Source organism: Schistocerca piceifrons, chromosome 9, assembly GCF_021461385.2.
Source record: "Schistocerca piceifrons isolate TAMUIC-IGC-003096 chromosome 9, iqSchPice1.1, whole genome shotgun sequence".
Classification (NCBI taxonomy): Eukaryota; Metazoa; Arthropoda; class Insecta; order Orthoptera; family Acrididae; genus Schistocerca; species Schistocerca piceifrons.
In genome coordinates this window covers 152,979,849-153,006,125 of record NC_060146.1, presented here as the reverse complement: position 1 = coordinate 153,006,125, position 26,277 = coordinate 152,979,849, and the positions used below count along the sequence as shown (strand labels likewise).

Sequence of the window (26,277 nt, the reverse complement as noted above, 5' to 3'; positions counted from 1 at the left end):
TCTTAAAGCAAAACATACTGACCAAAAAAACAGGTCAGAGTCAACAATAGTTTAACTTTATACAGTCCATAAAATAATCATATCATCACTTAACATTTTTTTTTTTTTTTTTTTTTGTCATCAGTCTACTGACTGGTTTGATGCGGCCCGCCACGAATTCCTTTCCGGTAAATCGGTAATCCTTGTCAACTCCTGTTAACTCAGACACTGCTCTGATTGTTAAAGGGCGATCTTGTCGAACAAGTTTACCGATTTTTCCAATGTTTGCATCAGTTTTTGCTGACAATGGTCTGCCAGTGCGAGTGTCATCACTGGTGTCTTCGCGGCCATCTTTAAATCCTTTAAACCACTCAAACACTTGTGTTCGCGATAAACAATCATCGCCGTACATTTGTTGTAACATTACAAACGTTTCACTTGCAGATTTTCCTAGTTTGAAACAAAATTTGATGTTAACACGCTGTTCTTTCTGCACACTCAACATTTTCCGACGCACAGACAAAACGTCAACTACTTAAAACAGACGCTACGGGCAGACTGAGTCCAGGAGGCAGATGAAACTCGAGCAGTAGGCTGAGCGAGAGTCACGTGACAGTCCACGCGACTTTCAGCCTTATTGCATTCGTTTTATTGTTTCACCAGTACTAGTCCGGTTTTTTTCTAGCCACACCTCGTATTCTACACACCAACTTGAATAGTCGTTTTGTTGCCATTTCCCCCAATGATTTTAGAAATTCTGATGCAATGTTATCTATCCCTTCTGCCTTATTTGACCATAAGTCCTCCAAAGCTCTTTTAAATTCCGATTTTAATACTGGATCCCCTATCTCTTCTAAATCGACTCCTGTTTCTTCTTCTATCACATCAGACAAATCTTCACCCTCATAGAAGCTTTCAATGTATTCTTTCCACCTATCTACTCTCTCCTCTGCATTTAACAGTGGAATTCCCGTTGCACTCTTAATGTTACCACCGTTGCTTTTAATGTCACCAAAGGTTGTTTTGACTTTCCTGTATGCTGAGTCTGTCCTTCCAACAATCATATCTTTTTCGATATCTTCACATTTTTCCTGCAGCCACTTCGTCTTAGCTTCCCTGCACTTCCTATTTATTTCATTCCTCAGCGACTTGTATTTCTGTATTCCTGATTTTCCCGGAACATGTTTGTACTTCCTCCTTTTATCAATCAACTGAAGTATTTCTTCTGTTACCCATGGTTTCTTCGCAGCTACCTTCTTTGTACCTATGTTTTCCTTCCCAACTTCTGTGATGCCCCTTTTTAGAGATGTCCATTCCTCTTCAACTGTACTGCCTACTGCACTATTCCTTATTGCTGTGTCTATAGCGTTAGAGAACTTCAAACTTATCTCGTCATTCCTTAGTACTTCCGTATCCCACTTCTTTGCATATTGATTCTTCCTGACTAATGTCTTGAACTTCAGCCTACTCTTCATCACTACTATATTGTGATCTGAGTCTATATCTGCTCCTGGGTACGACTTACAATCCAGTATCTGATTTCGGAATCTCTGTCTGACCATGATGTAATCTAATTGAAATCTTCCCGTATCTCCCGGCCTTTTCCAAGTATACCTTCTCCTCTTGTGATTCTTGAACAGGGTATTCGCTATTACTAGCTGAAACTTGTTACAGAACTCAATTAGTCTTTCTCCTCTTTCATTCCTTGTCCCAAGCCCATATTCTCCTGTAACCTTTTCTTCTACTCCTTCCCCTACAACTGCATTCCAGTCGCCCATGACTATTAGATTTTCGTCCCCCTTTACATACTGCATTACCCTTTCAATATCCTCATACACTTTCTCTATCTGTTCATCTTCAGCTTGCGACGTCGGCATGTATACCTGAACTATCGTTGTCGGTGTTGGTCTGCTGTCGATTCTGATTAGAACAACCCGGTCACTGAACTGTTCACAGTAACACACCCTCTGGCCTACCTTCCTATTCATAACGAATCCTACACCTGTTATACCATTTTCTGCTGCTGTTGATATTACCCGATACTCATCTGACCAGAAATCCTTGTCTTCCTTCCACTTCACTTCACTGACCCCTACTATATCTAGATTGAGCCTTTGCATTTCCCTTTTCAGATTTTCTAGTTTCCCTACCACGTTCAAGCTTCTGACAGTCCACGCCCTGACCTAACATATACAGAGACATATTATTAAAATGTGGTATTTAGTACCTACACAATTGCATATCAAGCTGTTTTTGTATGAACTTTGCCATAGTCAAACAATAATGAATAAAGTTTCTTAAATTCAGCATTAAACCTTTTCATCAACATCTCCACAACATCAAACACATCATAATGTATCTTCCACATCTCACAGAGACAGTGTTTCATTATATCATCTCAGCTCATTCCTAAACCCATCAACTTCATATAATAGATAATTTTGTAAGCAATATGTTCATAGATAAACTGAAAAAAATATCAATACATATATTTGACTCAGCTATTCATTCAGAAAGTATTACAATTATTACCTATTATTAACAACACCTTCATCATCTGTAAGTTCTGAAAAACCAGATTTCTTGTTTTCATAGCATCTTTTACATAATGTTACTAAGACAACAATTTCAAACTCATCATCATGTATCAAGTAGGATTTCGAAAACTTCAGTTCATAACCAGATTTTAGTTCTTCTATCATAATACAAGTGCTGTGTGTGAGCTGACATTGTACAAACAATAACTCATCTTCATAATGACAAAGTAAGTTTCCTACAAGGACAATAGACATAATTTCAGATATTCAGATATATTTTAGCAGTCTAACACAAAATATATTACCACATGGATTCTGTTAAATGGCAAATTTTATGTTATTCATCAGATGTCAGTTTAGTTGTCAAAAGGAATATCATATAGTTTTGAAAAGTAACATAGCTTTAAAATGGATTATTTGCAGAAGACAGACTGTACTTGCTAGTAATAGGAACAAGAGATAAGTATTGTTCAAACACTGCAACTAGGGAAGCCTAGGGAAGCACAGTGCCTCAAAATATCTGGATGGAAGGAAAAGCAGAAAACTGGTACTGTTGCAGAAGTTTAGCTCAAACTACTCCTCATGAACAGCAGGAGATAGAAAGGGTAGCTGTAGTTACATGGCAACACAGTAAGAATAAGAAAGTGGGGGCCTCAAAAATTAAGGTGGGTAGCATCTGACATGAACATAAAATTACAACAAAGATTGGCAGAATGGATGACTATCATCATGTCCCAAACAGCATCATCAGAAACTTTATCATGAAAATTTGTCTGAATCTTGGCTCTGTATACAAGAGGGGATGTGAAAATGAAGATGAGTATGTGAATTTACACATAAGGGAAACATATATATATATATATATATATATATATATATATATATATATATATATATATATACCAAAAAAATACTGCAGCACCTCAATTCCGAGAGTTCCACAACCTGTACAGAACATTGGAATTGTAACACCATACAGCCAGACCTTCAGAGGTTGTACTCCAGATTTCTGTACACCCTGGTACCTCTAATACCCAGTAGCACGTCCTCTTGCATTGGTGCATGTCTGCATTGGTCGTGGTATACTATCCACAAGTTCATCAAGGCACTATTGGTAAAGATTGTCCCACTCCTCACCAGCGATTTGGTGTAGATCCCTCAGAGTGGTTAATGGATTACATCTTCCATGAACAGCCCTTTCAATCTATTCCAGGCATGTTCGATAAGGCTCATGTCTGGAGAACGTGCCAGCCACCCTAGTCGAGCGATGTCGTTATCCTGAAGGAAGTCATTCAAAAGATGTGCACGATGGGGGCGCGAATTGTCGTCCATGCTGCTGATATGGTTGCACTATCAGTCGGAGGATGGCATTCACGTATCGTACAGGCGTTATGGCACCTCCCATAATCACCAGTGGCGTACGTCGGCCCCACATACTGCCACCCCAAAACAGCAGGGAATTTCCACGTTCAGCCTCGTTGGGTTGCCTCCATACATGTCTTCGACAATTGTCTGGTTGAAGACATATGCGACACTCATTGGTGAAGAGGACGTGATGCCAATCCTGAGCGGTCCATTTGGCATGTTGTTGGGCCCATTTGTACCACGCTGTATGGTGTCGTGGTTGCAAAGATGGACCTCGCCATGAATGTCGGGAGTTAAGTTGCGGATCGTGCAGCCTATTGCACACAATTTGAGTCGTAACACGACGTCCCGTGGCTGCACGAAAAGCGTTATTCAACACGGTGGCGTTGCTATCAGGGTTCCTCCGAGCCATAATCCGTAGGTAGCGGTCATCCACTGCAGTAGTAGCCCTTTGGCGGTCTGATTGAGGCATATCATTGACAGTTCCTGTGTCTCTGTGTTTCCTCCATGTCCGAACAACATCGTTTTGTTCACTCCGAGATTTCTGGACGCTTCCCTTGTTGACAGCCCTTCCTGGCACAATGTAACATTGCGGACGCGATTGAACCGCGGTATTGACCATCTAGGCATGGTTGAAGTACAGACAACACGAGCCGTGTACCTCCTTCCTGATGGAATGAGTGGAACTGATCGGCTGTCGAACCCCCTCCATCTAGCAGGCCCTGCTCGTGCATGGTTGTCATCTTTGGGCTGGTTTAGTGAACAGTCAAAGGGACTGTGTCTGTTATATATATATATATATATATATATATATATATATATATATATATATATATATATAGGAATGTACGGAATCTGACAAAGATACTATGAGAAAACAGGGGGAAACACTAAAGAGAAGACATGATGATGATGGTAAAGCAAAAATAACAATATTTTAGGCTGGCGATTATGTACTGGTCATATCACACAAAATGCGCAAAATTTTAAATACAGAACTAAAAAAGTTTATCGACATATACATTGCTCCATTCGAAATTTCGGAAAACCCACATCCTAGTGTAAATTGTTTGATTTATCCAAAACGTAGGAAACTACAGGGGCTTAGGAGTGTTACATCTTCGAAACCATATAAACAGAAGGGTAAAGATTCTTTTCGAATTTGAACTTAAAGGAAAAGGGCTCTCACTGGAAAAAAATTGCATGTTTTCTTGTACTAATCGAAAATTGAAGGATGCGTTTGAGATTAGTCAGAACTATGGACATCTACATAATTACCATTATTTTCACTATTTTATTTGCAATAAATCAACAGTATATTGTGATGAGGAAAGATTCCCTCAGGCAAACATGATGTGCATGGCTAGCACAGAACCTCGAGCTGTTATGGCACTGTTTCATCCTCATTTTCTGTACCACATGCTCCTCCTCTATCTTTAAATCTATCATTGTTATCTCTTTCTATCCACACTATCTCTCTTCTGTTTGAATGAATAATATTTATGATGTTCACATTTTTTGTCTCCTAAATTGTCTTATTAGCCATTGGTCTTTGTCAATAATTTAGTTGTATCTCCAATACCTGTAAACTAAACGAATTTTCATTACAGTCTCAAAATAAATTATTGAGTATTTGTCACTTATATAGGCTATATACAGAAACACACACACACACACACACACACACACACACACACACACACACACACACACACTCACGCACCCATTCAACATATACATGGTGTACATAAAGTCAGGGGAACACTTTCGTTTATTTATTGCACCAGGACTAAACATAGTACAGATGTCATACAAATTGCATTTTGAAGAGAAACTGTGAAAGTCACTTTACAAACATTCGATATGTGAACCGTGAATGACCAGGCAGACGTCAGTACGGTAACTGAATTCTTGTCATAACCGTCCCAGCGTGGCAGGGTCGTCTATGACAGGCGCTTCCCGTATTCTCTCCCGGAGTTCTACTACATCACGTGGTAGAGGTGGCACATACACCAGATCTTTAATGTGTCCCCAGAGAAAGAAGTCACATGGAGTGAGATCTGGTGATTGGGGAGGCCGTTCCATGAAACAGCTGTCCTCTTCTGTAACACAGCTGATGCATCAATGTGGCAGCTCTGTGTTCAGGTACCCACGAACTTCGTGATGAAAATGGGGTGGAGACCCATCCTGCTGAAAGATGAATGGAGAATCCAGTTGCATTTGAGGCATCAGCCATTGCTGCAACATGGCCAAGGGATTCACGACACACCAATTTCTTTGGATTCCTTACGAATGTATCTTGTACGTGCTCCACATTCACTTCACTCACACTGGGACGTCTGCTTCTCTTTGCCAGGCACAAGCGACACGTCATAACGAATTTGTTGTGCCATTGGTAAATGGTCTTCCTTGTTGGTGCCTTCTTGCCGCACTTGATACCAAACGTCCGCTGAACAGCTGTAGCACGCTTGTTTTTGTCGAACTCCAACACAGAGAATGCTCGGTCCGCATCTGAAATAGCTATGTTTGCGACTAGCACTGACTATCGGCAAATTACCAAACTACGCTGTGGCAGTATACACGAAAAAAACTTTCAGGGTTTCTCTTCAAAATGACATAAATATGATAACTCTACAATGTTTGGTATTTGTGCAATAAATAATTGAAAGTGTTCCTGGACTTTATGCTCACCCTATATATATATACACACTCCTGGAAATGGAAAAAAGAACACCTTGACACCGGTGCGTCAGACCCACCATACTTGCTCCGGACACTGCGAGAGGGCTGTACAAGCAATGATCACACGCACGGCACAGCGGACACACCAGGAACCGCGGTGTTGGCCGTCGAATGGCGCTAGCTGCGCAGCATTTGTGCACCGCCGCCGTCAGTGTCAGCCAGTTTGCCGTGGCATACGGAGCTCCATCGCAGTCTTTAACACTGGTAGCATGCCGCGACAGCGTGGACGTGAACCGTATGTGCAGTTGACGGACTTTGAGCGAGGGCGTATAGTGGGCATGCGGGAGGCCGGGTGGACGTACCGCCGAATTGCTCAACACGTGGGGCGTGAGGTCTCCACAGTACATCGATGTTGTCGCCAGTGGTCGGCGGAAGGTGCACGTGCCCGTCGACCTGGGACCGGATCGCAGCGACCCACGGATGCACGCCAAGACCACAGGATCCTACGCAGTGCCGTAGGGGACCGCACCGCCACTTCCCAGCAAATTAGGGACACTGTTGGTCCTGGAGTATCGGCGAGGACCATTCGCAACCGTCTCCATGAAGCTGGGCTACGGTCCCTTTAGGCCGTCTTCCGCTCACGCCCCAACATCGTGCAGCCCGCCTCCAGTGGTGTCGCGACAGGCGTGAATGGAGGGACGAATGGAGACGTGTCGTCTTCAGCGATGAGAGTCGTTTCTGCCTTGGTGCCAATGATGGTCGTATACGTGTTTGGCGCCGTGCAGGTGAGCGCCACAATCAGGACTGTATACGACTGAGGCACACAGGGCCAACACCCGGCATCATGGTGTGGGGAGCGATCTCCTACACTGGCCGTACACCACTGGTGATCGTCGAGGGGACACTGAATAGTGCACGGTACATCCAAACCGTCATCGAACCCATCGTTCTACCATTCCTAGACCGGCAAGGGAACTTGCTGTTCCAACAGGACAATGCACGTCCGCATGTATCCCGTGCCACCCAACGTGCTCTAGAAGGTGTAAGTCAACTACCCTGGCCAGCAAGATCTCCGGATCTGTCCCCCAATGAGCATGTTTGGGACTGGATGAAGCGTCGTCTCACGCGGTCTGCACGTCCAGCACGAACGCTGGTCCAACTGAGGCGCCAGGTGGAAATGGCATGGCAAGCCGTTCCACAGGACTACATCCAGCATCTCTACGATCGTCTCCATGGGAGAATAGCAGCCTGCATTGCTGCGAAAGGTGGGTATACACTGTACTAGTGCCGACATTGTGCGTGCTCTGTTGCCTGTGTCTATGTGCCTGTGGTTCTGTCAGTGTGATCATGTGATGTATCTGACCCCAGGAATGTGTCAATAAAGTTTGCCCTTCCTGGGACAATGAATTCACGGTGTTCTTATTTCAATTTCCAGGAGTGTATATATATATATATATATATATATATATATATATATATATGTGTGTGTGTGTGTGTGTGTGTGTGTCTGTGTCTGTGTAATATCTTCAAAAGCATTTATGGGCTCATACCATGTTGGATGTTTATGGCTACAAAGCGTATGAGACCATGACCAATTTCATGCATGTATGTCCCTGCTGAATTCAGTAATGATTTATAAACTGAATTGAAAACATGTTTAGCTATAAATGACTTGCAGTTTTTTGGCACAAATTACGAACGATTATCTGATAAAATAACTTTTGCTTTCCCTACATTCTTAAAATAATCTTTTTTCAGTTTTTCCAATGATTTCTTTCCTTGTAGCTTTCATAATATAGTACACTAGAAGAAAACATCAAGCATGACAAAAATATAATATTGTCTACATTTATATTTTGGCAACGTTCTGTAGTGCAAAGGTTTTACAGGAATAATGTATTGCATTTCACCTTGATGTGTCCTATAACTTACCTTGACTCACTGACAGTTATCACAGTTTGATAATTCTCTTCTTACCTTTCTATCTACGTTATAATAATAAACATTTTCCTGTAGGTTTTGCGTACGTATTTGTGTTCCACAATGACCATAGTTTTCATGTGTTTATCTAATTAGTCTCTGTGCTTTGTCTTCTGACCAACTTAATTTCAGATTGTCAGACTCTGCATCAGTTCTCCTAAACAGTTTCCTTTGAATACTTTATAATATTTAACTAATTTCCCATAATTCTTTAGCAAAACAACTTTTTAGCATTATTTTGACTTCAACTGAGTCTGTTACACAAAGAGTTAGTATTTTTTTCTTACTGTATACCTTTCATTTACTTCATCGCTGTAGTCTTGCACAACAACGAGCCAATTTAAGCAGGACGTAAGGCTTGCCACTAGCCGGATTTTAGCGACCTCCAAGCCGCCTAAGTCAAACATCAGCAGAGAGGAGAGACAAGGACTGAAATTGTTGCAAAAAGATGAAGATCTAGATGTTTTACCTGTTGACAAGGGGAACGCTACGGTAATCCTCAATGCTACACATTACCACAAGGAAGTTGGCTTGTAACTGGATAACTGGAGGATAGCACATATCGGATTCTCATATGGGATCTTACATCGGCGATCAGCAGGAAGACAAGGGAGCTAGTAAAAAACTCTGGCCTCTCCGACGAACTGGTGAAGGACTTACGGCCGAGAGCACCTAGTCCACCAAAATTGTACGGTTTGCCAAAGGTTCATAAGGAGAACGTCCCGTTGAGACCGATTGTTAACGCTATTGGTTCTGCTACGTACAGCCTTGCAAAACAGTTAACTAAATTGTTGGCGCCTATAGTTGGTCACTGCCCACATCATATTAAGAATTCAAAAATGTTTGTTGATATCATAAAACAAATCAAGATAGGCCCAAGTGATATCATGGTCAGCCTCGACGTGGTTTCTTTGTTCACCAAAGTACCTGTAGATGACACATTACAACTGTTGGCTGCTCATTTTTCGTCAGAAATTTTGAAGTTGTTCCGGCATACTTTGACGACCACTTACTTTTTACACAGTGGAAATTATTATGAAATGACGGATGGAACAGCCATGGGTTCGCCACTATTACCAGCAATAGCGAATTTTTTCATGGAGGATTTTGAAGAACGAGCGTTGAGCAGCGCTCACCTCCGCCCATCATGCTTCTACAGATACGTCGACGATACTTTTTTAATCTGGTCACATGGCAGTGACACGCTGCAGCAGTTCGTCGAACATTTGAATAGTGTACATCCAAACATAAAATTTACAATGGAGGTAGAGAAGGAAGGGAAGTTACCTTTTTTAGATGTGTTGGTGGAGCGAAAATCGGATGGACGACTGTTCCATTCCGTGTACAGGAAGCCAACGCATACAGACTTATATCTGCATAGCCACAGCTTCCATCATCCGTCTCAGAAGAGAACTATGCTGAATACTTTAGTACACAGAGCCAGGACTATTTTCGACAAGGACCACCTCGGTCCCCGGATTAACCATTTGACGACTGTTTTCAAGAGGAATGGTTATTCTGCCGGTGAAATTACATCAGTATTGTCCAAGAAAGTAAGACACGATGCCGTCCATAAACAAGAAGAGGACCAACACATAGCGCAGCTTCCATTTTGCGGTGTTACAACAAGCAAGATAGGCAGAGTCTTAAAGAGGCAAGGAATAAAACCAGTTTTCCGACCACCTAGGAAAATTAAGAAAATGTTGAGACCAGTCAAAGATAGTCTCGGCTTAAGGGTGCCGGGAATTTATAGCTTTCCTTGCGAATGCGGCAAGAATTACGTGGGCCAGTCTGTAAGAACCGTTGCCGACCGCTGCACCGAGCACCAGCACCACCTGAAATACAGGTATTTGGAAAAAATCAGCGGTGGCCGAACATAGCCTGCTTAACAAGCATAAGATTTTATTTGAAGAAACGAAAGTAATGGCCCACGCATCGAATTACTGGGACTCTGTGATCCGGGAAGCAGTCGAAATTAGACTTAGCGATAATAACTTTAACAGAGACAGCGGCTATGTACTTAGCAACACCTGGAAGAGTGCACTGGATAAAGAATAATCGCAGAGGAAAACTTCCCGCACTTTACCTCCTGATTCAAGGGATGGCGCTGCAAGCAACGCGGGATAGAAACTACATCTATGGAAGTAGAGGGCACCACTTCACTACGCGCCATATCGCTGTTGCTATGACGTATTCCGGCCAGTCAGAAGCCGTCCTTTGCATATAAAAGTGGGAGCCTCGCTAGTTTACGACAGTCAGTTTTAGCCCTGACGACGACCATGGAGGTAGTGGTCGAAAGTTTGGAGTTTTATCCTGAATTGACGCGGCATGTACACCGAGAAATTTTTATTAAAGAAATACGTCGCGAAAGAATTCGTAGCCATTCCAGATTGTTGAAATGTTGACAGAACTCTCGAAAAGAGATTAATGTGCACATCCCACAATGTTGTTGCTATTAGAATATTGTCCACTAAGAGCGTTAGCTGGCTCCGCAATTCAGGTCCGAGTACTGTATCTAGGGCCTGAATGAAGACTCCTGAACTCACGTTCAGACCGAATGGCAGAACTTTAAATTGGTAGCTTCTGCTCGCATAGAGAAAAGCTGTATGCTTCCTAGATTCTTCTACTAGCTTGACCTGCCAGGACGAAGTGCAAAGGTCGAATGTGGCGAAGTACTTTTTGCCGTGAAATCTTAGAATCAGTTCGTCAATATTTTCTGGGTGCGTTCTGTCTGGAACGATAATAGTGTTGATCTGACGGGCATCCAGAACTAGGTGAACTTTACCACCTGGCTTGGGTGAAACCAACAATCGACTGCAGTATGGACTGCATGAAGTTTCGATGAGATTCCACTAAATCATTTGATGAGTTTCTTCTTTAACAGGTTGACGTAGCCCCCATGGTATCGAGTAAAAACTGTAACAATATGTGTCATGGGGATATATCTCCGCCAGTCTGTGTTCTCTTCCCGTATGAACTCCACACAAATTCTCTCACCATCAACATTAGTATCTGCATATCCCACTGAGAAGTCGAAGTGCATATCCTTCTTGCGTATCACCTCCATTCCTGTTGTACAGTCCTCCATCAACTTACTAATTATCAAGAACGCGCATAAAATCGCTGCATTTCCTAATCTTAACTCCAATAAAGTCTGTATACGTATATTCAGAGCCTTACTGCCCACAGCTCCAATTACCTTGCAGTTACTTACGGGAAAGACTGGTAATTTTGCATTTCGAGACAGTTTGTCAAACAAACATGCTGAAATAGCATTAATGTTGGCACCTGTGTCAAAAATTACCTTGACCGTTCTACCCAGAATCTCCGTATAAATTGTAGTGACGTAACAAGACTGTTACGCCACACGGTAGTAGCCGAAAGAAAGGCACGCGTACACACACGCCGACGGGCGTCAAGTCCGGAACAGGATAACTATTGAATGGTAGCAAGAAAAGTACGTAGCTGCTTTATACTTAACTTTAATGTCTTCTTGTGATACATCTCTCTTGACTATACAAATGCGACTCATAAGATACATGCACTGTTACAATTGGCGCCTTGCTAGGTCGTAGCCATGGACTTAGCAGAAGGCTATTCTAACTGTCTCTCGGCAAATGAGAGGAAGGCTTCGTCCGTATTGTCGCTAGCAATGTCGTCCGTACAACTGGGGCGAGTGCTTTATCGTATAACGAGACCTGCCTTGTGGTGGCGCTAGGTCTGCGATCACACAGTGGCGACACGCGGGTCCGACATGTACTAAATGGACCGCGGCCGATTTAAGCTACCACCTTGCAAGTGTGGTGTCTGGCGGTGACACCACATTCCTCCCCCGCAAATCGGCGAACGGTCGTGAGATAAGGCTTCCGCCCGCCGTGGGGAGGACCCCATGTTGACGTATGCGATGAGGTGGGGAGCCTAACAACAGGCGAGGCTGTGCCACCCACACCCGGCCGGTCCGAGGGGAGCTAGGAAACGCCTGAAAACCTAGTCCAGGGTGCACGTCAACATGCGGGGTATGCGCCCGTAAAAAGACAGGAGGGGCCGAAGGGTCGACCTCCATTGCGTCGAGGTAGCCGACGCGCGGTGACGTCATGTGGTCCGGAGCGGGCAAGAGTTCCACTGCGGAGGACAGCTGGTCACGGGAAGCGATCGGCGGCGCGTGACCCTGGGAGGCGCTTGGCGGCTGCAGCGAAGCGTCGAATGCGGGCGGCGCCGGCCGGAGTACCGGCGGCTGCGGCGGCGGCGGCGGCGGCGGCGGCGGCTGCTGCGGCGGCGCGTCGCCATGGGGCAAAATGGAAGGCATCGTCGGTAACACCTGGGGATGAGGCGAGCCAGTAGATGGGTCCCCAGGGCGCTGACCGGACGGCACCGTCGCTGAAAGCAGACGGGGAGCGGCAGAACCCGTGCGACGACAGAGGCGCAGTTGATTGAGATGCCGACGCACCTCACCAGAGGCCCCCAAAACCAAATACATCGCGCGGCCGAGGCAGCGAAGAATGCGCCCTGCGAGCCAACGCCGTGAACCTCGATAGGTGCGATAAAATACAACGTCGCCTGGAGCAAAAGCAGAAGTCTGCCGCTGCACAGGAACCTGATGCGGCGGATGCAGCAAAGACATCAAGGTGCGATGAGGACGACCATGGAGCAACTCAGCCGGCGAGCGACCATCTCGGGGCTGAGAGCGATACGAAGACAAAAAGAGCAACAATGCGTCCTCCTGAGAATGCGACTCTTTCAATTTCAACATCTGTGACTTGAAAGTCCGGACCAATCGTTCAGCGGCACCGTTTGACTGAGGCGAAAACGGCGCAGATGTCAGATGTTGAATACCATTGGCCTGGCAGACTGACTGAAATTCTGTGGACATGAATTGTGGGCCATTGTCGGAAACAATAGTCTGCGGAAGACCTTCAATGCAAAAGATAGCAGACAACGCTTGGATGGTGGCGGAGGACGTCGTGGAAGACATCCGGACAACAAAAGGAAAATTACTGAAGGCGTCGACCAGAACCAACCATCGAGCATTCCAGAATGGACCAGCAAAATCAATGTGCAAGCGTTGCCAAGGGGAAGTGGCTTTTGGCCATGCAAAGACTTTCCGCGGCGGTGCGGATTGTTGTTCGGCACACGCCATGCAAGAAGAACACATAGTCGTAATTGCAGCATCGATTACGAACCAAGTACAGTGCTGACGAGCAAGTTGTTTCGTTCGCACTATACCCCAATGTCCTTGGTGAAGAAGCCGTAAGACAGAGGACTGTAACGAACGTGGGACCACGACTCGGGACTGATCATTATCAGAACGCAACAACAAAACACCACGTCGAACAAAAAGTCTCTCCTTGTGAGCAAAAAATCGGCGAACCAACGGATCCTCGATCCGAGACTTTGACAAAGGCCATTGCGTAGCAACAAAACGCAAAACGGTAGCAAGGACAGGATCAGCAGCTGTGGCTGTAGCTACCCGACGAAAATCAATCGGAAACGATTCGACCACTTCATCCGTTTCCGAATCAATGAACATGCAAGCAAGTTCGGAAGAATCGAATGCTTTATCCTCAGCAACAGGCAAACGGGACAACGCATCGGCGTTTCCGTGCTTAGCAGTAGAGCGATACAAGATATCGTAGCGGTACTGCGAGAGAAAAATAGACCAGCGAATGAATTTCTGCGCCGTACGCGGAGGTACAGGCTTGTTCGGATGAAAAAGCGATGTCAAAGGTTTGTGGTCTGTGATGATGGTAAAATGACGACCACACAAGAAATCATGGAACTTAGTAACACCAAACACGAGAGCCAAAGCTTCTTTCTCTATCTGGGAATAATTTCTTTGCGCAGATGAGAGCAATTTTGACGCAAAGGCAATAGGGCGATCATGCGAGCCAACTTTGTGCGCAAGCACAGCACCGATCCCGAAATCCGATGCATCTACCATCAACAAAAGGGGTTTCCGGGGATCGAAAGGCGTGAGGCAAGTATTAGAAAGCAACGCCGATTTCAACTGGCGAAAGGCGCGTTCGCATTCCGTCGTCCAGACGAACGGAACACCTTTACGGCGTAAGCGATGAAGCGGAGCTGAAATGGAAGAAGCATTGTGAAGAAAGCGATGATAGTAAGTAATTTTACCCAACACCACACTCTGCAGCTGTTTCACATTTTGAGGGGAAGGCAATTCTTGTATGGCACGGAGGTGCTCTGGACTCAGATGTATGCCTTGGGCATTGATGACATGGCCCAGGTATGGTAAGTCACGAGCAAACAACACACATTTGTCCTTCCTCAAGCGAAGACCATTTTGTCGCAAGACCTGAAATAACGTTCGTAGGTTCGCAAGATGATCTTCTTCTGTCTGTCCGGAGATCACTACATCGTCCAGATAGTTTGCTGCAGTAGGGACCGACGCACAAATAGTTTGTAAATATTGCTGAAACAAGGCAGGGGCGGATGCACACCCGAACGGCAGTCTTTTGAATCTGTACAATCCAAGATGCGTGTTAACCACCAACACGCGCTGGAATTCGTCGTCCACCGGTATTTGCAAGTACGCATCGGCGAGATCCAACTTTGAAAAATATTTTCCCGGGCACAGTTTAGCAAAAAGATCTTCCGGGCGGGGCAAAGGAAAAGTAGCAGTCACTAGTTGTGGATTCACTGTGGCCTTGAAGTCCACGCAAAGTCTCAATTTTCCGAAAGGTTTTGGCAAAATGACTAAGGGTGAGGCCCAGAGAGAAGCTTGCACACGTTCAATTACACCCTGTGATTCCAGATCGTTTAATGTTCTTGCGACCTCATCACGCAATGCGTGGGGAACATTGCGCGCTCTGAAAAATTTCGGTTGCGCGTTTACTTTCAGTTCCAAATGTGCTTCATAGTTTTTAGCGCAACCTAAGCCCGGTGCAAAAATGTCTGCAAATTCGTCACACAGACGAGAAACACTGTCTGAAGGCACAGTTTGATTCATTGATAGGACCTGATTTACAATAGACATGTTAAACAATTGAAATAAATCTAAGCCAAACAAGTTCACTGCAGTAGAAGAACGAAGAATGTAAAACGACACAAGTTTTGTTTGTCCCTTGTATGTTGCAAGAAGGCTGCACTGTCCTAACACAGGAATTTTCTGTCCTGAATATGTGGTTAGCTTAACATTTCAGGCATGCAACGGAGGTGCGCCCAGTTGTTTGTACGTGTCGTGATTGAGCAAGGAAACTGCAGCTCCGGTATCGAGCTGGAATGGTATCACTATGCCTTCAAAGTCTAAGTCCACAAAAAGTTTATTGTCCTGCTGACGACAAGAGCGACTGTTTTGTGCAATTTGAACTGATACTTGTACAGAATCACTTGCTAATTGACGTGATTTCCGGCGACGTCGACGCACAGTTTTTGTGGGACGAACACAGTCACTGTTAGAGAAAGTGTCACTGGACGAAGTGGAATTAACGACATGAATGTCCATGGGCGAAGGTCCACGATCCTGAGTGTCCTTGGTTCGGTTCCGGCGCGAAGCAAAGGGCCTGGAATGGTTGTGATTGTCTGATCTGAGATTTTTCTGGCAAACACTTTGAACATGTCCTTTCCTATTGTAGAAAAAGCAAATAGCTTGGCGTGACGGGCAATGTTCACGCGAATGTCTAGTAGCACACCGCGGGCATGATTTCACTGCATTTGTGGGCTGGCGCGGCACACGTGGCTTAGAGCGCGGCGGCAGCTTCGTTTGTTTGCGCGAGGGCAGTTGACCGGGCCGCGCAGCTCGCCCGGCGGGCCGGTTAATGTTACACACTGCTGGCGAAGTTTCAAAAGATTCCTGAGCACAGTCAAGTGTGTCTTGTCTATCCAATATGTCTATCACTTGTTGAAGGGAGGGATTAACTAGTTTCAAAATGTGCTCCCGTATGCGAACATCAGAAACGTTCTGTGCAATTGCATCACGTACCATTGTATCTGCATAAGAAAGGCCACAGTCACAGTCAAAAGGCACAGTCCATAGTAAGTCCTTGCAATGTTGCTACCCACTCCCTATTAGTTTGACCGGCCGTACGTTTTGTACGAAAAAACGTATACCGTTTTGCAACCACATTAACCGTTTCTTTGAAATAGGCATCTAAAGCAGACAAAATTTCCTCGTAGGACAGAGTTGCTACGTCGCGTCGGGGAAACAATTTCACTATCACACGGTAGGTGGACACACCGACAGAAGAAAGCAAAAATGGCTGCCGCTCATTACCTTGAATTCTGTAGGCGGCGAGATGGAAGGCAAACTGGCGGGACCATTCCTGCCAAGTCTCGTGGGTTTCATTAAAACTGCGAAACGGTGGTGCAACGGCAGGTTGTGGCTGCGGTACCGGTGAAGCGGCGGCCGCCGCATCGGTTTCAATGGCACGTTGACCCTGGACGAGCTGTCCAAGAGCATCCAATAACGCCTGCGTCTGCTGAGTCTGCAAGCGATAAAATTCGGACAGCACATCTGGAGAATGTGGCGAAGCCATGACACAAATAAATGTAAGCAATCAGAAAGAAGTTTTTACTCGTCGCCAATCTGTAGTGACGTAACAAGACTGTTACGCCACACGGTAGTAGCCGAAAGAAAGGCACGCGTACACACACGCCGACGGGCGTCAAGTCTGGAACAGGATAACTATTGAATGGTAGCAAGAAAAGTACGTAGCTGCTTTATACTTTAATGTCTTCTTGTGATACATCTCTCTTGACTATACAAATGCGACTCGTAAGATACATGCACTGTTACAATTGGCGCCTTGCTAGGTCGTAGCCATGGACTTAGCAGAAGGCTATTCTAACTGTCTCTCGGCAAATGAGAGGAAGGCTTCGTCCGTATTGTCGCTAGCAATGTCGTCCGTACAACTGGGGCGAGTGCTTGTTCGTATATCGAGACCTGCCTTGTGGTGGTGCTAGGTCTGCGATCACACAGTGGCGACACGCGGGTCCGACATGTACTAAATGGACCGCGGCCGATTTAAGCTACCACCTAGCAAGTGTGGTGTCTGGCGGTGACACCACATAAATCATCAGCGTAAAAAGTGCCATCCTTCTAGTGGCATATCTCCTTTCTTCTTCAGTCAGTTTATCCTCTAAATTATGACCATTCTGAACATACTCATTTTCTCATTGGAGACCCTGAAACGTCCCCTTAGAACAATTTATACAAGACTGTGCTTAAACTGACACACAATATTTTGTTAGCGCAACGCAATCTGACTTTCAATAATCCCTACAAAAGAATGGCCCTGACTAACATTAAACTATACCTTTCACAAATCACTTACCTCACAAAAATCTTCGCTACTCAAGCTACTGCAATACAGCGAGCGCCACTACTGCCAGTTAAATAAAAGATTCAAACTACTGAAGGCACTAACTACTGATAGGCATAGTTAGCAAATGAAAGATTTTAATAGAGAACAAACAATGTATTTACCTTAATAGTCATCATATATATAGCAGTTCATGACAAATTACAAAACTCCGCCATCTCTCTCCCCACATCCACCACTGCTGGCGGCTCACCTCCAACTGCGCAACGCTACGCGCTGTTCACATGCAGCTGCCGCTGCCCAACGCTACAATGGCAGACAACAATGCAAACTAGACACAGACTGCACACAGCACAGCCAGTGATTTTTATACAGAGGTGGCGTTACCAATAAAAAAAACCTGAACAGCCTACTTACAACCCTCTCTCCACTGACGACCATTCCTCCGGGACACGATCCGGTCGCATTAGTTTAGCTGTTGGTTGGTTGATGATCTTGATTCATCTGTTAATCCGTAATTATCACCGGATTGTTTCTCTAGTTGGAGGTTGTTACTAGCAGTAGACTAGTCCGAGTTTGATGGCTGTTGCCAGTTGCTTTGTTTTTGTGGTCCACTTTCTGTGTTGTTTCCCTGGTTGTTTGCATACATAGGGTCAAAACGCCTGTCATACCTCCTGTTTTTCTTCAAGTGAGGTTGAAAATTCGGTGCATTTTCATTAAGTCAATGAACGTTGTTCATTTGTTGACGTTGGCGTGATTCGTGCTACCCGAATTGTTTTGCCTGTTATTGTGGTTGTGTTCATTCTGATTTCCAAAATATTTATTAAAGGAATTAGACGGACCACTATTTTGGTTTCTTTGTCTTAAATCTTCTTGGAGAAGGTCAACTGTGTCCACCACGGGTAGAAATTCCTCAACATCGGCTTCTGGTGCGTACATTAACTTCTCACGCACCTTTACCAAAAGTCAGGCATTAATAATTTTCACTATGTCCTTCTGAGGAACTGCTCTGGTTCAATATCTGCCCTTATTGAAATACATCTCGAAGTATCTCCGAAGGTTGGCTGGTATGAAGGGTTTTGGATTGTACGCCTCTTTCTTCAAACGCTCCTGGATTCCCTTACACCAGTACCGGTTGAGAAAAGCCTTTTCAAATTCCTCATACGTCTGGCATGTCTCCACCACATCTGTACACCAAAAGGTTCCTTCGCCTTGTATGCAGCCCGCGATGAAACTGATTTTCTGGGCATCAGACCGTGCCCTAGGCAAGACTCGTCTAAATCCTTGAATGCTTGGATTAACCGATCGCTTCTCCGGTAGAAAGGTCTGAAATTGTCGATGCTTTAGTAGCTTCTCTTCCATGTGCATCTGTGTGTACACATTATCGTTTGGTATATTGTCAGGGAATGTGTCTGACATCGCAACTTCACTTTTAGCTGTCGGTACAGAGCTACTCATTATGAACGTTGTTGCTTCCAAATTCGGCCTAATTTCGTCAGAAAATGTAACATAGGTTGTTGAAATCTTCGACTTGAGGTATGAATGTTTCTATTGCATGGTTTCCTCCATATCTTGTTTCCATCCGATAAGTTCGGCTTCGATTTGTTGCTTTACATTAGTCAATTCGGTTTGAATTTGTGCAGTATCGGTACTACGGATGCTGACCTTCGTTGTACTGCTTGCTGTAACTATGTAGCAACACACTGTGATACTCGTGTAGCAAAGTAGTAAAGGAGTTTTGCTATTTGGGGAGCAAAATAACTGATGATGGTCGAAGTAGAGAGGATATAAAATGTAGACTGGCAATGGCAAGGAAAGCGTTTCTGAAGAAGAGGATTTTGTTAACATCGAGTATAGATTTAAGTGTCAGGAAGCCGTTTCTGAAAGTATTTGTATGGAGTGTAGCTATGTATGGAAGTGAAACATAGATGATAAATAGTTTGGACAACAAGAGAATAGAAGCTTTCGAAATGTGTTGCTAAAGAAGAATGCTGAAGATCAGATAGGTAGATCACATAACTAATGAGGAGGTATTGAATAGAATTGGGGAGGAGTTTGTGGCACAACTTGACAAGGAGAAGGGACCGGTTGATAGGACATGTTCTGAGGCATCAAGGGATCCCAAATTTAGCATTGGAGGGCAGCGTGGAGGGTAAAAATCGTGAGGGAGACCAAAAGATGAATACACTAAGCAGATTCATAAGGATGTAGGTTGCAGTAGGTACTGGGAGATGAAGAAGCTTGCACAGGATAGGGCAGAATGGAGAGCTGCATCAAACCAGTCTCAGGACTGCAGACCACAACAACAACAACAACATCGAACAACCTTCAAGGAACTTCCTTTCCGGATGAAAATTCGCACCGAACAGGCTCGACGAGTTCGTGTCAAAACCACGTGTTTTCTACAGTCGCCGAATGGAAAAGTTACCCCAGCGCTGTAAATAGTGAGGGAGAATATATTTTTGGTGACGAAAGTATCTGTTATGTGCATCCTTTGCTACGAACTTATGCATCAATCCATTAGTTCAAGGGGTAACACTGTTGGTAAGCTTATTTCATAATTGCAGCAGAGGTGTAAGTAAACAACTGTCTGCATTGCAGGGAGATAGTGGCACTGCTCTGGTTCTCAAGACCGGCGGAGGGTTCAAGCAGATCGGGATAGCGGGCTATCTGACGAAGGACATCTGCGGCGCGGCCGGGGTGCCCGGCGCCTACACCAGGGTTACCTCAGTCCTCGACTGGATCACCAAGACGGCCCAGATCAGCGTCTAGCGAGAAGCTGGCTCTGCTTGCCGCCCAGCTCCCAACTGACGCTGTCTCACTGTTCGGACAATTTCAAAGCAAATGCTTCGACTTCGGTTCTGTCTCTGCTCTACCACAAACCTGGTGATGGGGTTACTGGATCCTAATCAAAATAAGAATACATCAGGATAGTACATTTAGTAATGGTGAAAAAATAATACGGTAGAATATATTTAGAATATGTTGTAATTCTCTGATGTACCCTACTCTATCGAATAAACGACTGTTTATTTCTTCACAACAGAGAAGCGATGGTTTCTTTCCGATGTAGCAATGGCTCTACATTCGGCAACGACTGTACTTAAGATTTTCAATAACATCGTTTTCATACTTTTTAACTCATTGACATTGAGTTTCCTGAATATTGCACATATTTAGCTATTTATTAACATAAATAGTATTCATTTGGAGAATTGCTAAAATTTTGGAGAATCACACCAATTTTTTTTTTAAATTTACTATTTCAGTCTTGTTTGGGTCCAGGACAGTGCACTGAAAACCAACATAAATCTGTCATTCATCAAATGTATCTCAGGACTGACAAGTCTATATCAGTTATGTAGTGTTCAGTCTCTGACGAAAGAGGGTACGTAGAGGACTGAGCATTTAACAGGCCACGGTGGATGCTGTCGTATGTAATTCGGCACTTTGCTTTAAGGTCCTGTTTTGCAGCTCATTGTAATTCAACTTTTCTTTACAGCTGTTTCATACACTTCGACCTATATCAGTGAGTAGACGATATAACAAGTATGAACTTCCCACCATTCACCCTAATGGTTCCAAATACACTACTAGCCATTAAAATTGCTACACCAGGAAGAAATGCAGATGATAAACGGGTATTCATTGGACAAATATATTGCACTACACTACACTACACTATTACAATTTTCACGCAATTTGGGTGCATAGATCCTGAGAAATCAGTACCCAGAACAACCACCTCTGGCCGTAATAACGGCCTTCATACGCCTGGGCATTGAGTCAAACACACCTTGGATGGCGTGTACAGGTACAGCTGCCCATGCAGCTCCAACACGATATCACACTTCATCACGAGTAGTGACTGGCGTAATGTGACGAGCCAGTTGCTCGGCCACCATTGCCAAACGTTTTCAATTGGTGAGAGATCTGGAGAATGTGCTCGGCAGGGCAGTAGTCGAACATTTTCTGTATCCAGAAAGGCCCGTACAGGACCTGCAACATGCGGTCGTGCATTATCCTGCTGAAATGTAGGGTTTCGCAGGGATCGAATGAAGGGTAGAGCCACGGGTCGTAACACATCTGAAATGTAACGTCCACTGAAGTGCCGTCAATGCGAACAAGAGGTGACCGAGACGTGTAACCAATGGCACCCCATACCATCACGTCGGGTGATACGCCAGTATGGCGATGACGAATAGACGCTTCCAATGTGGGTTCACGGCGATCTCACCAAACAGGGATGCGACGATCATGATACTTTAAAAAGAACCTGGATTCAACCGAAAAAATGACGTTTTGCCATTCGTGGACCCAGGTTAGTCGTTGAGTACACCATCGCAGGCGCTCCTGTCTGTCATGCAGCGTCGAGGGTAACCGCAGCCATGGTCTCCGAGCTGATAGTGCATGTTGCTGCAAACGTCGTGGGACTGTTCGTGCAGATGGTTGTTGTCTTGCAAACGTCCCCGTCTGTTGACTTAGGATCGAGACGTGGCTGCACGATCGGTTACAGCTATGCGGATAAGATGCCTGACATCTCGACTGCTAGTGATACGAGGCCGTTGGGATCCGGCACGGCGTTCCGTATTACCCTCCTGAACCCACCGATTTCATATTCTGCTAACAGTCATTGGATCTCGACCAACGCGAGGAGCAATGTCGCGATACGATAAACCGCAATCGCGATAGGCTACAATCCGACCTTTATCAAAGTCGGAAACGTGATGGTACGCATTTCTCCTCCTTACACGAGGCAGCACAACAACGTTTCACCAGGCAACGTCGGTCAACTGCTGTTTGTGTATGAGAAATCGGTTGGAAACTTTCCTCATGTCAGCACGTTGTAGGTGTCGCCACCGGCGCCAACCTTGTGCGAATGCTCTGAAAAGCTAATCATTTGCATATCACAGCATCTTCTTCTATCGGTTAATTTTCACGTCTGTAGCACATCTTCGTGGTGTAGCAATTTTAATGGCCAGTAGTGTACATACAGATAAAACAATGTAATATCAACTGTCGAGGTAATCACCACCTCGAAATACGTGTGGTCAGGCACATATTGTCAAAGGACAACGCGTATTTCTGTTAATATCATTATTAACTATTTTAACACAAAAGTATTTATAAAAATACGTATTACGCATTCCGCATTCGGAGGGCGGCGCCTGACCGAACTGGCCACTAATATCAAAATGAAAAAAAAAATCTACCTTATATTCTGCAATTTCTGTTTAATGGATCACAAATTGTTTTTTAGAAGTGGTAGTGTTACACGCACCGCTAACATGTCCCTAACACACATCTTATTTTCTTTGTAGCTGTGAGATTCGTCTGTCACCTGGCGATGGCCATATAAGTTGTAACCTAGTTCGCGATTTAGAAAAATAATAGTGCAGAACATAACTAAAGAGTTTCCTCGGTGATATTATTATTGGGATATGGCAAGCAGGGACTGAGAATCTGAGTAGGTATGGTGGTGGACCACCTGCCAAATAAACATTTCCTTAAGCGACTGCCACGGAGCTGGTGGTGACATTAGCCCTCACTGTCTCTTATCTCAGATGCATGATATTTTTCACTTATGTGTTATGTTTTAATTGTAATAAATGATATTCTCTACATTACAGATTGTATGTTGTCGAGATGCATGTGAGGACAGGTATTTCCAAACGGCGATTATCTGCTTGATTGAGAGTAACTAATGAAAGACAGCTTAACATCTGCAACTCTTCTGGGAACTTAAGGGAACACAAGTCTCTGTGGTACCTCTATCAGAATCAATGTCAACTCAAGAAGCTCACAGCTAACTAAGAGGCTGTAGCGCCTCTGGCGAAGACAGAACCAAACTTGCATGACAACAGGTATACGAATCACATCCAGCAGAATTAATCTGAAGTTAACGAGATCATCATCTTCCATATGGACTGCGTTTTTCCAAATGACGCAGATTCCATACTCTGAATAATTAACAAAATTTGAAAAGGCGTAATCAATGTTGATAATAGTCTCTTTCCAACGCGCCACGTACTTCCCACTGGTGATTAGCACTATACATGCTAGATTACCTAAAATCACAATTACACTCATACCTTTTTACTCTTTTCGGGGGGTGATTTTTTTGGATGCTGGAATTTATAATATGGTACTGAATATGAGAACAGATAACTTAGTTTGAAACGCTGTCACCGTTACAGGCAACACTTTAGAAGATATGAAGATTTGTGGCCATGTGGTTAGTTCAGACAGTGGTAAAGTGGCAGGAAGTCCTTAGCACTGGCAAGAATGGAGAAGATCTGGCTGTGATGGGAGACTGATCTACAGCACGGCCCCAAGTCTGTGCAGGTGACAGGTCGTACGTCTGCGAAACTATGGGATGTGAATACAAAATAGGTGCGAGGCGTGACAGTCATCTGTAGAGTAGGCTGAAGTCTAATTTTGGTGTGAACGTAACAGTTTAATTGCGAGGTGTTGCATAAGAATTGCAGTAATTAAAACTTAATTTCATCCTAAAATATAGTGTTTTCCAGAAAGATACAGGTTTTAGTTCCACGTGAAATTTCGGCTTAAATTGGTTTACTGCATTAGTTACACCCATGCCACCATTTAAAATCTCTTATACCACCATCTCCCGCCTGGTATTAGAACAGACCCGTCAGATAACCTGCACAAGGGTAGGTGTTGTTCGATCATTGTGTCTCATAGTAAAATTCCTCATTGGTTGTTTGTGTATAAGAAATGCCGCTTCTTGACAGCCCTGTGTTAGCGACACAGAATGATCATTTTATTTTGTTCTGTTTGTATAGGTGATAAGTTCAAAAAATATTCGAGCCACATATAAAAGTCTTATCACACCTTTCCTTCTCGGACATATGTCTTCTTTGTGGGACGCTGAATAGTTCGAGTTTCTCAGTTTGTCGTAAACACGAGTGAGTTACCTTTTTCAGTTGCCGAAATCAGTGACTCGATTTATCTTGAATTTTTTATGGATCTGAAAATTTTATAAAGTAATTATTTACTCTTAATGACCAGTGCCTTGTCGTAAAAGGAAGAAAGTGTAACGTGTGCCACTCACCAGTGAAGGTCCTACAAAAAAATATTAGTGGTGCTTTATATGACAGCTTCCGGTTCCAAGGAAATGATAACAAGAGCAACGAATTCTGGTAAGTAATTTTTCATGGTTTTCTGGTAGATTTATCTCAAATGAACTAATATAAGAGGAAAGAAATGTGCAGTCCGTTGGAAACAAACCTGTAGTGAAGTGTTTATTTCTGTGTGTTTAGAGAATAAAGACAGTATTAGTAGTAAAGGCGTTCAAAACACACTGGGTACACTGGGTATGAGATTTACTGCTTCTTCCAACGGTTATGTTTGAGCTTCTCCACAACTAACATGTTCGTTAGTTACATTCTCCACGGGTCATTTTGTACGACAGATTGTTATGACGTGTACGAGTCATTTTACATTCACATCGCAAATTAATTTGTACATACAATTACATTTTGAACATTATGTATTGAAACGTTCCTGTTAAAAGTTAAACTCGTGTTTCTAAGCGTGAAGTTGGTATCTGAGAAATGTGTGAAATTCATTATGGTATCAAAATACGTAAGTTTCGGTCCAGACCAACAAAACCATGTGGAAATTTAATTTTCAACGGAAATATGTGGAATTCATGCTACACGATGAGAAATCCATGCTATATGGTACATTGAACAATTCATCTGTGAGAAAGCAATCTGTTTTCAGTGCAATTTGTGTATATAACTGGGCCATGAAGCAAGTGATTCATATTAAATTGTTGACCCTGAATAAAGCTACTCTTTGTCTTAGTCTTACAAACAATCACTGTACCAGAATTGTCATAGTGATAACAGAGTAAATGAACATAAAAATTAATGCATGTCACTTTCTGGTTAAATTTCTAGAAAATTCATAATATAGTACTTTGCTGAAATCTTTTACTGGTATTTAGCCACGGACTGATACTGATATTTTCGCAAAAAACTCTGACAATCACTGTGCCTTACAATGTACATGAGCTTCGATGGTAATTATATTTAGTGGCACACCTGTACACACAGAACACTACGTTGTTCTGCAACCTGTCACTATTAGGAGTATTGACTGACTGCCCAAAACCAAACTTCATTTTCCGTACTTGCAATGTGGAATCCAAGACTGTACCTTATCCATTTTTTCACAAGGGAACAAATATGCAGTGAAGCAGTAGTCAGAATGCCTAACTCCTTAAACAGATGTCTACAAGATGGCCATGGGTGGGTACCACATATTATTCTTGCAGTACGTTTTTGCGCAATGAAGACTTACTTTCTTGAAAATGAATTGCCTCAGAACATTTTTCTATAAGACGTTATTGAATTAAATTATTATAACATAATAATTAAAATATGTAACATTTGTCAACTTATTGATTTGGCTCTCCCGAAGATTTGGAA

At 43.9% G+C, this 26,277-nt stretch overlaps 1 protein-coding gene across 1 annotated transcript in view; it reads left to right on the top strand.

The window, feature by feature from the left end:
* The window catches only part of LOC124716779 (tryptase beta-2-like), a 113,984-nt gene extending 93,394 nt beyond the window's left edge, over nt 1-20,590 (top strand). The window contains exon 5 of the mRNA XM_047243327.1: nt 20,420-20,590. Coding sequence (XP_047099283.1) covers nt 20,420-20,590 — 171 coding nt within the window. The remainder of the gene's footprint in view (nt 1-20,419) is intronic.
* The last annotated feature ends 5,687 nt before the right edge of the window (nt 20,591-26,277 follow it).